Here is a 16,787-nt window from a genome sequence, read left to right as displayed (position 1 = left end):
CCTCCAGCGCACTTCACTGCCTCTCTATCTACACCCCTACCTCCGGCTCTAAGACTTTTACACAACCAGGACACTTCTTTTAGTGTAATGGCAGTCTTTTCAACTCACTGCCTCCCAACTCCGATACACCCTGCATTCTCGTCACCCTAATCCCACAGCTTACACTTTACAGCATGGCAGAATTTCTTGAGCTCCAACCTCCCTTGCCCTCGCGCACAAAAAGGGCTGCTTTCCTTCCCATCATGGTCGGTATCTCTTTGACCACCTCAGCCATTGGGGCAGGATTTTCAGGGGGAGCCTTGGGTCACTCTCTATGGGCAATTAGAGATCTCAATGCCAAACTTGAGGGAGCCCTGACATCCACTGCCGATTTCCTAGCCTCTCTCCAAAGACAGGTCACTTCGCTAGCTAAAGTCAACCTTCAAAACCGGCGGGCCTTAGCTCTGCTTACAGCCGAGAAGGGTGGCACCTGCATCTTCCTTCAAGAGGAGTGCTGCTATTACATCAACGAATCTGGCATTGTAGAAACTGACATCACCAAACTCACCGACCTTCCCTCCAGCCTCCACTCTGCTTCCAATTCCAACCCATTCTCTTCAATACTAACAAACCCCCTCCTTACCTGGCTCTGGCCCATTGCAGGCCCCATAATAATCATTCTTCTCGCCTGTCTCTTCTTACCCTGTATAATAAAGTTCATCAAATCCCAAGTCAGAAAGATCTCTAATCAAACTTTCAACCAGCTTTTACTCAGGAACTATCAGCTTCTGGCCATAGAAGATCCCTCACCCTCACGTAACCTCCTCACCACATGCTGAGATAGACCCCTCTCTCCACTGGAAATTGTTCCTGGAAACAATGTCCACAGACACCTGGCTTCTGGCACTGGTATCCTCCTGGCAACACCATTAGAATCAACAAGTCCTCAACCTATGGTTACAGGGAACCTTCATTGATTTCCAACCTGAAGAAGTCCACACCTACTCGTCCTTACTGTGGGGAGTCCTATCAACCCTTTCCTCCCAGTCCTCAAGCCCTTACTCCCTTCTCTGCCCCCGTTCAGCAGGAAGCAGTCAGAGAGAAAGCAACGTCCACAACCCCATAGAGGAGAAAGGGGGGAATGAAGGGCCCCCACCAGTAAGATGGCGAACTTCTGGCTTCTCTTCAGGGGTCCTCAGTTCCCGCCGGCGCCACCTGAAGCCCAATCACCTCTCGCCCCCCTCCCAATCCCTGCACCTAGCCAATAGCCACCAGCCCCGTAGAAGTAACACCACAATCACCCCATGCCCCTTCCTATATAACCCAGCACCTTTCCCTAATAAAGCGGAATTCTCCAGTGAATTGCTGCTGTGTGTCACTCCTTTCCTTTCAAAAAGCATCTTTTTGCATTTAATTTTTTTTTTGTCACTTGCTTAAATAGAATTATAGGTTGCTATGAAGCAATACTTATCTATTTAAGCAGAATGATAACAAAATATTTCAAAGGTAAATAAAGGTTACACAGTTGTTAACGAACTTTAGCTTTTAGTCTTTTTAATATTAAGATTTCATTTTTTAAAAATATTCTGGGAACTCACTGAGACTTTAAGCATGAGAAACTGCTTTGATAATACAATTAGAGAACCTTTTGCAATCTTTCAACATTAAGAGCAGACTAACAGTTAAAGAAAACTGTTTTTTTTTTTAACTGGAAACAAAATTCTAATTTTGCTGTGCACTTGATATCAAGACTCACTTGCTTTAATTTCACATAGCACGACTATATCTGTAAGAATCTAGTAATTTATTCTTCATTTGCCCCATGGTCCCAAGCACATAAACTGCTGAGAATTATGCCTGGGCTTGCCTGGGGCTTGCCTGGGTTTATCCTGCCTTATCTGTAAACATCCTGACCCTCCCCCAAAGCAACAGGCTGAGTGGATCCGGCACAACAAAAGGCACCATGCTGCTGCACCACACTGCTGCTGTCTCTTTGTCTCTGTCTCTCTGTCCCCTTTTAAATAAATAGCTGTACTTTAGAACAAAGTTACTTTCTTTTATCAAAAAACACACTCTTTAGCATGCAGACGAGTTTTCATTCTTTATACCTTCTCTTATTAAAACATACATCTTTTAGCATAGAGAAATGTTTTCCTTATTTAAGTAGTTTTCATTAGAACTTAAAATCATTTGATACTTTAACTTTCAGTGAACACTGAAAAATAGGCCACGGTAAACTGTTGCACTAGCATTCTTCAGATTGATACATCTATGAACATGTATTATCATTTTTGGAAATGTGCTTTACAATTTTTTATTAGGCACAAAATATGTCTATATAACGTAGCAAACTTTAAAAATTTTGGTTACCACAAAAATTCTAAGGCTGTTTGCATATATACACACTGTTATACATTAATACAATATTATTATTAAGATGCTTATTTGCTACACTTGTTTACCTATTTTTAGCAACCATGCTAGATTACTTAGAAAACTTTTACTAAACATTAGACAAAGTCAAGCTTTTCTTTAAGCCTCTTCTTGAAATGTTTAACAGGTAACATCAACTTAAATGACTTTAAGTAAACTTTGGCAGCTGATAACTATAAGGACATGCACGCCTCAGCCAAACCCAAATTAGCATTAATGCTTAACATTTTTTTATCAGATTTTCTGGAAGTTTTAGAATGTCCAATTTTCACAAGCGCTTGTCTTTAAATCAATTTCATTAATACCATCCAGAGGTAGAAAGATATTTTCATTTACACACTTAGACACACAAACATACAGACTGAGACATAATGATAAGGTTCCCTCTGGCAGCCATCCGACATTGCAAACTGGCTACTCGCTAGAACAAAAAGTGTGCCACCGACCCTTCTGGACTTCCACACTGAGGTTGTTAGCTCTTTCCCTGATATCTTTAACCTGTAAAAGAGTGGTTGGATTAAATGTTCCCTCCAGCAGCCAGCGAATGTTAAAGGATGGCCACTCGGAGGTGCAGAAAACATGAAATTTTCCCTGACATCCGTGCTCAGATTGTGAGCTCTCTCCCTAAAGTCTGAGAAAAATGGTCTGTCATGAGAGAGAAGGGGGTCGTCTGAGTCTGTCCCATTTCTTCTGTCAACAAGACTTAAGACAAACACGACAAACAAACAGGCGCCTACAGAGAAGAATCTGCCACGGCGGCAAACCTGAAAGTAAGTTGAGGGCCTGTTGGACTGCAGCAGCAGCTGACTTTCCTCACAGATGAGGACCTCGTCCTCCAGACAGGGGCAAGGGACGTCTCCCAAGACCCCTGTTTGATGACTTGCCAGTGCGTCTGCCTAAGTCAATGCCGACCCTGATACAGATTGGAGCTCCTACAGGCTTATATAGGCTTGTTCACAAACAAAAACAGTGAGACACAGACAGACAGATAACTGAGTGCACTCACTAGCTGGCACAGGGCTCTCCGGGTTGGGGGTCCTGGGGGGTCTCTGGGATCCTGGATGAGCCCCCAAATGTTGTGCCCAAAGTCTCGAATCCCAGAAGACCACCAAGGAGCCAACACCAATGCAAAAGCAAAGAGCCTTTATTCGAGCTAGCTCGAGCTCAATCTCTCATCTACACCAACGCAGTGGCAAGATACCAGAGAAAGAGAGCGCGTTTTCCCCAGAACAAAGGTTTTATGGGTTTCCAGGGCGGTTTGGTGGGTGATCGCCGTGGCCCTGGCTGATTGGCTGGGCCTGGGGGTAGTTGGGGGGTGATGAGTCATGGCTTTGGTCAATTGGCAGGGTCTAGGGGTGGTGGGTGTACTTCTTGCTGACTGGAGGGGAGAGAGACCAAGCTCCAATTGGGTGAAATAGGATCTGGGTCCCAATTGACTGAGGTAGGATCCGGGTCTCAATTGGCTAAAATAGAATCTGGGAGCTTGCCCTTTCATATCTACTGATTTGGAGACACTGACATGAATTACTGCCAATGAGAAAAACAAGACGCAGGAAATGTGTACTGTACTATCATTTTAAAACAGTGGTTCCCTAAACTATATTTATATTTTGATAATTACATATGATTATATGCATTTGGACGAATGGTTAGTAGTATTTATACTAGGCTGCATTGTTTAGTCTCTGTATGTTCTGTGCATATCCAATGAATTATCCAACTTTATGTGTACATGGAACCTAATTTAATTTCTTGACAGGTGTGAGTAAATTTGCAATATTTCCAGAATCTCTTCCCTGGCCTTACGCATCTCCATATCAATAGGCATATCCAAGGAGTGGAGAGAAGTAACATTTCCATATCAATAGGTGATTAGTGGGGAGCAAGGGAAGACCTGGGCCTTAGAGGTTGGGTGGGGTCCTGTTTTGCAGACACAGGGGAGAAGTGGATAACTGCTTTTAAACAATAAACCGGTTTCTCCCACTTCATTTCTCCCTTTGACTGATTTCAGTTTCAAAGGTATTTTGCCCCAGGCTGGGAAAATATAACTCCCCCACCCTAACCCGCAGAGTTTACAGTCCCTATGGATAATATAATCTGTACATAAAAAGCTAGTGTGCAGCCTGGCAGGGAGGAAGGACACAGTACAGGAAGGCAGTCAGTCACCCAGTAAACCTATCCCACAACTAGAGTATTTAAAATATTTAATTGGTTTAAAATGTTTAAAAAAGAAATTAGTTAAATGAAATTAAAATGTCATGTTCTAGTTATAAATACAGAATAACTTTGTATCTGTTAGAAAAATAATATACCTAATGTGCATCTGGGCTTAAATTAGGAACACAGTAATAAATTTCATAAAATGTTACCCTACTATTATATATAATTCATCAGTTTTAAGCATTTCATTTTCATATTTTAACTTCTCTGAAATTGAGTTGTGCTTTACAAATACTAGAATCTTCCAAATGACCATCATTTCCACTCCCCCACATTTTTCAATATCTCTGAAATCTGAATAAGCCTTAAAATCTGTGACATTTTAGATTTAATGAAATTCAAAAGTAAAAATTTTCACCTTCTTGTCATTGCCCCCAGACAACCTTGGAAGAAGTCTTATCAAACAAGCTGCTACAATTCTTTAGATACAATGACCCTAAAAATAACTAATGTTTCTTGGCCATAATTCTTCAAGAACTCATCAATATTAGCCTATTATGTTATAATTCTATATTATTAAATACAGCATTCATTCATTTAGCAAATATTCATTGAGTGCCTAATGTATGTCAGACACAGATCTATGCACTGTGGATAGCAATGAAGACATTCTATGCCCATCCAGTCTAGGTCCCTGGTGCTTAAATTTTAGTAGAGGTGACAAAGTAGTGGTGATAAAGTACCTTCCCATCTTTTTATGAAAAAACGGTACAATCAGTATAAAATGAGAATTAACTCATCCTTAAAGGTTTTGTAAAGCTTACTCAGATTTGCAGCTTTACAAGGTGGTAGGCGTTTAAATACATTTACACAATTTTTCCTTAATCATGTTTTTCTACTTCCGTATGAGATGAACATAAGCACTTTAATTTTTCTAGGAAGTTACTACTTTCCTATGGGTTTTCAAACGTATTGGCTTAAACAAAAAAGTTACGACATTCTCCTTTATAATTGAAGCTATGTTCTCTCTTAGTTTCTTGGTGTTTATACATATGATTTTCTTGCTATACTTTCCATGTTGCATTTAGTATTTTTATCTTAAATAGATAACTATGTTTTCTTTCTTTTTTAACAGTTTTACTGAGATAATACACACACCATACAATTCATCCATGTAATGTATACAACTAAACTTTTAATATATTCACGGAGCTGTACAACTATCACTACAATTAAGTTTAGAATATTTTTGTCACCCCTAAGAGAAACTCCATACCCATTAGCAGTCATTCCATTCCCCTTCTCCCTTTTCCAGAACCTAAGCAACCAATAATCTAATTTTTTATCTCTATGGAATTGCCTATTTGGACATATTCTATAAAAGGAATCATGTAATACTCGGTCTCCTATGACTGCTTCTTTCACTTGGTAAAATGTTTTATAAGGTTCATAACATTGAAGCAAATATCGATGCACCATTCCTTTTTATGACTAAATAGTATTCCATTGTATGAATATACTACATTCTGTTTACCCACTCAGTTGAGGGACAGAAAGTTATTCCACCTTTGGCTATTAAGAATAATGCTGCCATAAACATTGATGTGCAAGTTGCTGTGTTCACAGATGTTTTATTTTTCTTAAGTATATACCTAGGATGGCTGAGTCATATTGGTAACTCTACATTCAATTACTTTAGTAATTGCCAATCTGTTTTCCAGTAACAGCTACATCATTTTACATTCCCACCAGCAATGTATGAGGACTCCAATTTCTCCACATGATCATCACTACTTGTTACTATCTTTTCTACTATGTCATCCTAAGCTCATTATGGTTTTGATCTGCATTTCCCTGGCAAGTGAATATTGAGCGTTTCTTCATGGGCCTATTGGTTATTTGCATATCTTCTTTAAAGCAGTATCTATTCAGATCTTTGCCTGTTTTTTAACAGGATTATTTGTCTTCTTTTATTATTGAGCTGTAAGAATTTTTAATATGTTCTAGTTACAAGCCCCTTATCAGATATGCTTTGTAAAACAATTCTGTGGACTATTTTTTCACTGTCTTAACGGTGTGCGTTGAAGCACAGACATATTTAATTTTAACTTTGTCTTTATTTTTTCTTGTATTGCTTGAGCTTGATAGCTTTTAAACTTTTTTATTTCTATTCTATTTTCCTTAATTCATTTCTTCTTTTTTTCTTATTAAGGTATCATTGATATATAATCTTATGCTCAGGTTTCACATGAGCAACATGGCAGTTACTAGATTCACCTTATCAAGTCCCCACCATATACTCCATTACAGTCACTGTCCATAAGCATAGTAAGATGCTATAGAGTCACTACTTATCTTCTCTGCTATACTTCCTTCCCTGTGCCACCCCCCTATATTATGTGTGCTAATCATAATGCCCCTTAATCCCCTTATCCCTGCCTTCCCACCCACCCTCCCCAGTCCCTTTCCCTTTGGTAACTGTTAGTCCATTCTTGGGTTCTGTGAGTCTGCTGCTGTTTTGTTCCTTCAGTTTTTGCTTTGTTGTTATACTTCACAAATGAGTGAAATCATTTGGTACTTGTCTTTCTCCACCTGGCTTATTTCACTGAGCATAATACCCTCTAGCCCCATCCATGTTGTTGGAAATGGTAGGATTTGTTTTCTTCTTAGGACTGAATAATATTCCATCGTGTATATGTACCACATCTTCTTTATCCATTCATCTACTGATGGACACTTAGGTTGCTTCTATTTCTTGGTTATTATAAATAGTGCTGTGATAAACACAGGGGTGCATATGTCTTTTTGAATCTGTGATCCTGTTTTCTTAGGGTAAATACCTAGTAGTAGAATTCCTGGGTCACATGGTATTTCTATTTTTAGTTTTTTGAGGAACCTCCATACTGCTTTCCACAATGGTTGAACTAATTTACATTCCCACCGCCAGTGTAGGAGGGTCCCTCTTTCTCTGCATCCTCACCAACCAGCATTTGTTGTTGTTCGTCCTTTCTATGTTGGCCATCCTAACTGGTGTGAGGTGATATCTCATTGTGATTTTAATTTGCATTTCTCTGATGATTAGTGATGTGGAGCATCTTTTCATGTGCCTGTTGGACATCTGAATTTCTTCTTTGGAGAAGTGTCTATTCAGATCATCCACCCATTTTTTAATCAGGTTATTTGCTTTTTGGTTGTGGAGGCACATGAGCTCTTTATATATTTTGGATGTCAACCCTTATCAGATATGTCATTTATGAATATATTCTCCCATAATGTAGGATGCCTTTTTGTTCTACTGATGGTGTCCTTTGCTGTACAGAAGCTTTTTAGTTTGATATAGTCCCACTTGTTCATTTTTGCTTTTGTTTCCCTTGCCTGAGGAGGTATGTTCATGAAAAAGTTGCTCATGTTTATATGCAAGAGAGTTTTGCCTATATTTTCTTCTATGAGTTTTATGTTTCATGACTTACATTCAGGTCTTTGATTTGAGTTTACTTTTGTATATGGAGTTAGACAGTAATCCACTTTCATTCTCTTACATGCAGCTGTTCAGTTTTGCCAACAAGAGCTGTTGAAGAGGCTATTTTTCCCCCATTGTATAGCCATGGCTCCTTTATCATGTATTAATTGGCCATATATGTGTGGGTTTATATCCAGGCTCTCTATTCTGTTCCATTGATCTATGGGTCTGTTCTTATGCCAGTACCAAATTGTCTTGATTACTGTGGCTTTGTAGTAGAGCTTGAAGTTGGGGAGCATAATCCCCCCAGCTTTATTCTTTCTTCTCAGCACTGCTTTGGCTATTTGGGGTCTTTTGTAGTTCCGTATGAATCTCAGAACTACTTGTTCTAGTTTTTTGAAGAATGCTGTTGGTATTTTGATCGGGATTGCATTGAATCTGTAGATTGCTTTAGGCAGGATGGCCATTTTGACAATATTAATTCTTCCTACCCAAGAGCATGGGATGAATTTCCATTTATTAGTGTCCTCTTTAATTTCTCTCAAGAGTATCTTGTAGTTTTCAGGGTATAGGTCTTTCATTTCCTTGCTTAGGTTTATTCGTAGGTATTTTATTTTTTTGATGCAATTGTGAATGAAATTGTTTTCCTAATTTTTCTTTCTGCTAGTTCATCGTTATTATATAGGAATGCAACAGGTTTCTATGTATTAATTTTGTGTCGTACAACTTTGCTGAATTCAGATATTAGTTCTCATAGTTTTGGAGTGGATTCTTTAGGGTTTTTTATGTACAATATCATGTAATCTGAAAACAGTGACAGTTTAACTTCTTCCTTACCAATCTGGATGCCTTTTATTTCTTTGTGCTGTGAGTGTACCTTACTCTTAAGTCCAATAACAAATGCTACAAAATTTCCTCTGAATATCACTTTGGTCACATAACACAGTTTTTGATAAAGGGTAGGTTTTGATAAATATTGTGTTTATTCTAGACAGTAGGCAATTTCTACTTGTATTTCTTTTAAACAAGAATTATTTAGAATTTAAAACAATTTCAGGTTGTATGTTTTATTATTTGGATTGTATTCTTGTTTATTTTCAATATAGTCTACTGCATTTGATGAACTTGCTTACAATTAGCTAAAACTTCCTTTATAAAATGCCATAGTATATGGACTAATTTTTATCAATGTTCCATATAAAAAGGAGATGTACTATTTTTTTCTCCTATACATAGTCCATAGACTATTAATTAGGTTATTCAAATTTTCTGTTCCCTGAATTACTTTGAAAGGTGCTGAAAGGTGCTGCTGTGGTCTTACAAATTTCTCCTTTGAATTCTTTTTTTATTAACAAATGTCAAATCTTCTAAGCTTATAAGTAAAGGCTTAAAACTGGTATGTTTTGGGGGGATTATTAATTTAATCTGTGAGAAATAGACTTCATCTTATTTTTTTTTTCTTTGCTTTAACCATTATTTTATCTGCTATTAATTTTGCTCCTCATGTGTGGGCAAAGGGTTAACAAAATCCCTTCCCCTTCTGCATGAGAAATTGAAGTTCAGTTAACTCTCTAGCACTAGAACTGTGCTGTATAACAGAGTAGTCACAAGCTACATATAGCTAATGGCTGATACTAGGCAGCTCAGAATAGACATTACCATCATCTCAGAAAGTTATTCTGGACAGTAATTGTTATAGAAAGTTGACTCTAGGTTCATTTAACTTTCCCTAGAAGTAGAATTGCTGGATCAAAGGTACACACATTTCTAATGACATATATTCTAAAATTTTCTCCAGAATGTGATGCTAATTTATACCTAATCCACATAAATAGTCCAATGGTTCCCACACTTCACAGAAAGAGATATGATTTTGGTTTAATTTACACTTATTTGATAATTTAAGAAATTAAACATGCATTGCTGTCTTTTGTGACCTGTCTACTTATATTTGTTTTAGAGATTTGAAAAACTTAAGCACAAATTGCTAGAAAACAACTATTAGATTTTATATGCTGTCTATTCTCATAGGAAGTAAAGCCTTTCATTCAACTTTTTATAATTTTACCTCATCCAAACAGTTGACACGAACATTTTTGCTGGCTAATAGTGTTCCAGCTTCTTGGACAGTACCTTAAAAAAAAAAAAATACAAAGTAAGATTATCATTAGAAAATAAAAAAAGATATCAAGGAAACAAACTTTAAAGGCATATCAGTAACACTAAGAATAGTCAGGTTAGGTTGTTAAGAAATAAAGCATCAATCACATACTATCTATTCCACAGAGTAATTATGTAGAAGAACAGATTTATCCAAACTAAAATAGCTCCATCTTGTTTTTACTTCCACTGACCTTAGAGTATATTAAATTTTCCTTTTGGCAGTAATAAAATAAGCACAAAGCATAAATAAGACTCCTAATACTGAAACAAATCTTACAGGGTACCTAGTCCAACCAGCTTAAATTGCAGTCAATTTTATAATTGTAGTTCAAAATAGAGCACATATTTATATACTTTGTCACCATTAGGCCCTGTGAATCAATGATGCTTATAAGAGAATTCATAGTTAGGAAATGTTTAGGTAACTGTATCTTTAAAGCCTGGTACTATACAAAAGAGCCCTATGGTCAGTATTCAGACTTCCGCATTGAGAGACCTCTGAAGGTACGTCCTCTGTAAATTTGGAAATAAGCTGTAATTAGGCCATACCTGTCAGGTTTTTCCAGTCTTCTGTAAGGCACGGTGACAAAAGCAAGTAATTGCAGAAGAAAATGTTGCTATTATTCACCTTAATAAGAGTCAGCTGCACATTCTGCCAAAAAATTTTTGGTTGGACAGGGAAGAGAACAATGAAATTCAATGTTCTCAGGGACAAAGAATGAGATAAGCCTCTTCTCTGAAAGGACATAAAATAGGAGCAGGCTTCAACTGGGAGTATTTCTTCAAATTCAAAATTAGTAAAAGAATGTGCTAAAATCTGCTAGTCTTCTAGAGCTAAAGGTGGAATGCAGAATAAAGATGGGCATGCTTCTCAAATAAAGATTGACCTGCTCCCTAGGCAAGTCATCTAGTTGCCCCTCACCAACCAGAGACAGATAAATGTCTCCTAGACTGACAGAGAACTAGCTCTGCTGAGAATTGTCAAATGAGTGATATACAAGTCCCTTCATTATAACAGCAGCTATTTTGTAAACAGCATATTTTTCTGAACCTGTACTCCATCTAAGGGCATATGGTATCACTGGCTGAATGGCTACAGAATGAGCCTGTTAGCTTGTTCTACATGGAACCTTACCCCCATCTGTGGCTTCTCTAGAAAGACTTTCTCAAACATCTTTACAGAGGAATTAAAACAGCAAAAACTTCCCCCACACCAATTTCACTTGCAAGAGGTGCTTCAGCTCAATCCTATTATCCACTGTGGAATAACTGAAGTTATTTTCCATATGATCAAGCGATGTTTATGCAGTAAAGCAAGAATTCTATAGGGATTGTGAGCATGTCAAAGCTTGCTACATGTTAGGAAGATGGGGATTACAATCACAAACATTTGGCTCACTTTAGAAAACAAGCCAATAATTCTATAAAAGGTTTAGCCCAGTGGCCAACAATGTAAGTTAAATCTGTCTCATCTGGGAGCAATTACAAATAAATAAATAAAAGATGAGGCATGTACACACATACCACTGAATACCAGTTAGCCTTTTGAAATGCAGGGACCAGGATGAGGATTTTTTTCTGCAACAGTTTGAGCTTCTAGCAAATGAAGACAAATTTTGGAAAATAGAAGAGCAAAATCTTGTGTCAATTTTTAATTTGACCTTCCTAATTAACAGCATTAGTAGGAAACTATAGAAGGTCTGGAATATACTTTAAATATGCACCATTGATTGTGTTTTAATTATGCTTCAATAAAATTGGTTGAATAAATCTTATTGTCCGAGCCTGTCTTATAGCTCCTTTCCCACACATAATGAAAGACAAGAAAATAGTGAGTACAAAACTTTCTTGTTAAGTCAGCAACAGTGATCTCAGGAATTTCAGGTACTTAAACTTAGTGGAAGAAGGTGTCATTTATTTTGAAATAATGCTTCCTCAGGGCTTAATGAAATAGATACCAGAACTTAGGAGAAAGGGTCAATCTACAAGTAATATAAACCAGCTAAATATGCTTCAGTTTTTCAATTTTCTCTTCTTAAATATTGTGAAATGGGTGCTGTCATTAACTGCAATTTAAATGGGTATGTAGGAAACAGCTTCTTTCATCTGGAACTTCTTAGCTTGCTAACAAATATACCATCCATATAATACATGCCATGTGAATTCACTCAGAAGAAGAGTGTTCTAAAAGTGCCCAGAAGTAATGTGTAGTATTCTCTAGATTATAAATCCCATTTATAGTCTGTTAACTTCTGGAGGCAGTGAGTGACTGGCAGAAGGGAGACACTCAAAAATTTGCTGAGTTTCTCTCAGACTGGCCAAGATAACAGCCACATGTGGCAGAAAATTTATTGTTAATGTTTCTCAGAGTTGAGGAATGTCCCAAAGGAAAAAAATTAAGAACTCCACTCACATGCTTAAGAAAAAAACACTTCTTATGATTACAAATATAAACTTTGCTTATGACTTCTACTCAATAAACCAAAATTATTTCATAAATTCAACGCACACAAACCTACAAAATCAACCATTTAAAATTGAAATTAATTGAGAGATGACAATGTTTTTACTGAAATTAAATAGCCTCTCAAAGTGAATATGTTCTGGATTGCTATGTGCTGGTTTCATTGTTGCTTGTTAGTTTAGCTTGTTTTCAGTCCAGCATATTTCGAAGACTATGGCCATATAAAATCTCTGCACTTATTACCTGTGTGACATTGGGCAAGTCATCTAACTTCTCAGTTCCTCAGTTACCTTGTATGTGAAGTAGAGATTACTATATTTACCACAATAGCCCACATGAACAGTATTTTATATGTTTTACGTATACTGACTCATTTCACCCTCACAACGATGTTGTGAAGTGGATACCATTTTTCACCCAGAGAACCTGAAGCTCTGAAACCATCATGTGCACAAGGCCACATCACCAGCTAATGAACTGAGATGGGATTCCAAATCAGACCTGCATGGTTAGCCACCATCTCCTGCTGTCTCATAATGTTGTGGCTTAAAATATTTCCTAATAAAGATCAAAGGCATAAGACATGGAAAGTGCTAATCACGTCTAGCTCATAATAACATTCAATAAAGCTTTAGCTATAGTTATTTTCTCCTATCTCCCATTACTACTCTTTAAGGATATATAGTGTGTCCCACAGACCTTCACTTGACAAGAATGTATCACATACTAAATCCATCTTCATTCTTGTATCATCTTTTTGGGCCAGTTAAATTGGGGAAACAGTATCTGCACAAATGCACGATGTGGGTATAGAAATACTAGCATTAACCACACTAAGTTCATATTCATTCTCTTTCATTTAATCCATAGAATAAAAACTGGTGGATACCTAATAATATATGAAGGATCCCCCTGCCACTGACCACCTGCCCATTTCAGCCAACTCACTTTATCAAACTGCTCCCTGACTTACATTTTTGAGAGAATGTGATAGCTCTGGACTGTTTAAAAACAGAATTGCATCCTTGGTGGAATCTGAGTTGATCCTTTGTCTCCTTTTGCCAAGCACAGTACCTAGCACACAATTGGGACACACATACTTGCAGAATTGAATCCCAGAGCCACCAGAGGCAGGGAGAAATTACCCAGAAAGTGGCAGAACTGAAAAATTGCCTTGACAGGTGTGCAAGAACCATGAAGAATGAACAATAAAAACACCAACTCAGAGTCCCACAAGGCTGAGCAAAGAACACTTATCATGTCAAATACAGCTGTGACTGACTTATAATTGCTGAGTTCAGATGGGTGGGCTGTCATCAGCACTTGCTGAGTCCAAATCCGATTTTTTTTCTCCTTTACATTTCAACTTTCCTTGTCAGTATGAAGAATAAATTTACCTTAACGTCTGTGGGGTCCAGATCTGAGTCTCGCTATTTAGATAGAAAACTAGAAACTGGAAAGCCTTTATGCTCCAAATGACTGGACCCTCTGCCATTCGAAGGCAGACATGGCTATGTCATTCTTGAGCTTTTTCAAAGAACCATATCAACCATGCCCGCAGTCCCACGTATCCTCATCCCCACGCCCGTGACGCTGCTGTAGAAGTTACATAGTCACGCTGATGTCACCTGCCAAGTAACGGGACTTAGCAGGGAACTCTTCTGGGACGTCCACTCAGGGACTTTGGGGAAAACATGGCCTCTGGCTGTTCCCGGGGCCTGCGTCTCCCTCCTTGCAGCCCAGAGCGGCGGAAGTGGGACACCCGGTGGGAGAGTGCAAGGGAAAGCGTGAAGAGCGGTTAGAAGCTCGCAGCGGCACTAAGTGCGCCCAGGGGTGTGCAAGCCTCGCCAACCTCTAAGCTTCTCTGCGGTTCCTGCGGGGCCCAGGGGCTTGTAGAAGGAAGCCAGGAAGGCCTGGACGCAGCAGCCTCAATGCAGCAAATTACAGACCGCTTTCTGTACCCTTATAAAGAACCCTTCTCCTTAGGAGCTCCCCCCACCCGCAAGAGGGGGCGGGCACAGCCAAAGGATCCACATCTTTCGGCCTCCGGAAGTCGAAACAGCCCTTTGGACACCCGTCTAAGAACTTCAAACTACCAGGCCACCTGCTGCCAAGGTGGACAGTGGTCAAAATCACCTTAGTTGTCCTGAAAAATGCACATCCTGGGAAACACACATCGGGCTCCCTCATAATTCGGGGTAGGGCCTGAAAATGTGTACTTTTCCAAAAACTGAGTTAGATGAACCTCTGCAAGCTCTTCTCTTGTCCCAGCAGTACTCCCCCCTCGCCACCTCTCCGTCCCCGCAACCGGTCCCAGACCAAAGGCAGAAACGCTAATTCCCCTGTTCAACCTCGCAAAACCGCAGACAGGGGTCAGCCGGGCTAGGGGTGCCTGCCGGCTCCGCCACGCCCCCCGGCAAGGCTGGCAGCGCCCCGTAGCAGCCCAGCACCGTACCTTTCCCGATTACTTCCAGAAGCGCCTTTTCTTCCTGGGTCAGCTCGCCTTTCTTTAAGTGAACCATTGCTCCCGCCAGCTTGAAGGTTATTGTTTCTTTGAAAGTATTAAAAAGAGAGGACGTGTCTGTGTTAGGAAGGCCAGTCGCAGTGGGGCAACTTGACACGAGGCCACTGAGCAGCCAGCTGCGGAAGCGTTCGAATTCCCCCTTCTGCAGGCTGGCGAGCAGCGGGCGAGCTCGGGCGAGCCGGGCGGCGGTCCCCGCAAGCCCAGCAGCAGTCACCGCCCCCCGCGCCTCACTGGCCCGGAGGGGAGGAGGAGCTGCAGGAGCAGCCTCGAGAGACACCCATTGGAGAGCCTGGGAAGGACAAACCAAATGGAGAGAAACAGAGGGCGGGCCCCTAATTCCTCTTACTCTCTCCCCTGACTTATCCTGTCAGGCTCAGGTATTTAGGGACACGCAGTATTTAAATTCTCTGTATGGAAGTGCTATGTCTAGGGACGGCTGCTCGGGGCATGCAAAGCTCCCCGGCTCGCGCAACACCCCTTCACGTCTCCGGGAGTGACGCGGCCCGGCCGGGGGCGGGCTGGGAGGCGGGGAGGCGCGGGAGGCGGGGAGGCGCGGGAGGCGGGGCTGCGCCGGGCTCCGTGTGTCGATGTCAATGTGTCTGTCCTTCACTCCTCCATTGTCTGCCGCCGTCGCTACCGCCGCTGCTGCCACCGCTGCCGGAATCGCCGCAGCCTCCAGCCTCGCGCGTCGCCGCTCCCTCCTCGGACAGGTGAGACGCGACCCAGGTGGGACCGGGGGAGCCGGGAGGGCGGCAGGAACCGCGGCAGTCCCCGCGCCGTGCGCTCCACCCGGGCGGGAGCTGGCCTGGAGGAAGCATGTGCCTGCCGCGGTGGCTTCCTGCCTCTCGGCGGGGAAGCCTCTCCTCCGCCTCGTTACCATCACTTTCACCGCAGATCAGTGCCCCCGAGTGAAGCCGCGCCACTCGCTGCATGTGGCTGCCCGGGGAGACACCGGGACCGCGAGCGGGCGGAGGCGGGCCACGCGGTGGAAAGTGGCGGGTGCACATCGTCTCGTGCGTGGCACAGCCACTTGCGGCTCCCGGGAAGGCCGGGGCTGGGGCTCTGCGCGAGAAGTGAGTGGGCTGAGGAGGCGAGCCCCCGATTACTAGCAAGGTGAACGCCTGAGGAGAGTCTCGGAAGAATGTGGTTCTCTTTTGGCGAGACTCTAAACACCCCCATCCTCTCCCCAGCACACAAACACGACTTGTCATCTCTGGCCCCTGTGGAAGCTGTAAAAAAAAGCCGGATCTGATCGCCCTATGGTGCCTGTTAAGGATTTTTGGAAGCAATTTACACTTGCCCTTATACTTCGTTTATTAGAGATGGCCTGGGGGGAAGGGGAGGACGGGCCTTTTCGCTCTGCTAGAGTTCCCAGCCTCTTTGTAACTCAGATTTTGAGATTTATGGAAATAGGGAGTGGAGGGGAAGGGGGCGGAGATTAAACTGGCGTTGCTGTCTATATATAGCCTTGGATTAGCTTCTTAATCCAATCTTCATTCAACTATAATATGTGGCCCCAAGCTTCAACCATAGGCAACTAGGGGGTAAATACAAGTGTATACCCCCCTGTGGCTGAGAAACAAGACTTGCTTGCTAATATGAAC

The 16,787-nt window shown here is 41.0% G+C and overlaps 2 protein-coding genes across 3 annotated transcripts in view; one reads left to right on the top strand and one right to left on the bottom strand.

Moving 5' to 3' along the window:
* The window catches only part of ANKMY2 (ankyrin repeat and MYND domain containing 2), a 53,391-nt gene extending 37,970 nt beyond the window's left edge, over nucleotides 1-15,421 (bottom strand). Inside the window, exons 1-2 of the mRNA XM_073238744.1 lie at nucleotides 15,115-15,421; nucleotides 10,101-10,165 (exon numbers count right to left, since the gene is read on the bottom strand). Coding sequence (XP_073094845.1) covers nucleotides 10,101-10,165; nucleotides 15,115-15,181 — 132 coding nt within the window. The 5' untranslated portion in view covers nucleotides 15,182-15,421. The remainder of the gene's footprint in view (nucleotides 1-10,100; nucleotides 10,166-15,114) is intronic.
* Nucleotides 15,422-15,736: 315 nt separating this feature from the next.
* Nucleotides 15,737-16,787, top strand: part of BZW2 (basic leucine zipper and W2 domains 2) — a 54,723-nt gene continuing 53,672 nt past the window's right edge. The window contains exon 1 of one of the 2 annotated variants that reach the window (XM_017663813.3): nucleotides 15,737-15,893. The gene's annotated coding sequence lies outside the window, so the exon portion shown is untranslated. The remainder of the gene's footprint in view (nucleotides 15,894-16,787) is intronic. The other variant, XM_037003631.2, reaches the window with a different exon arrangement.

The sequence above is a fragment of the Manis javanica genome, chromosome 6 (genome assembly GCF_040802235.1).
Source record: "Manis javanica isolate MJ-LG chromosome 6, MJ_LKY, whole genome shotgun sequence".
Lineage (NCBI taxonomy): Eukaryota > Metazoa > Chordata > Mammalia > Pholidota > Manidae > Manis > Manis javanica.
Note: the sequence above shows the minus strand (reverse complement) of the source record. Positions and strands in the feature narration are given on the sequence as shown.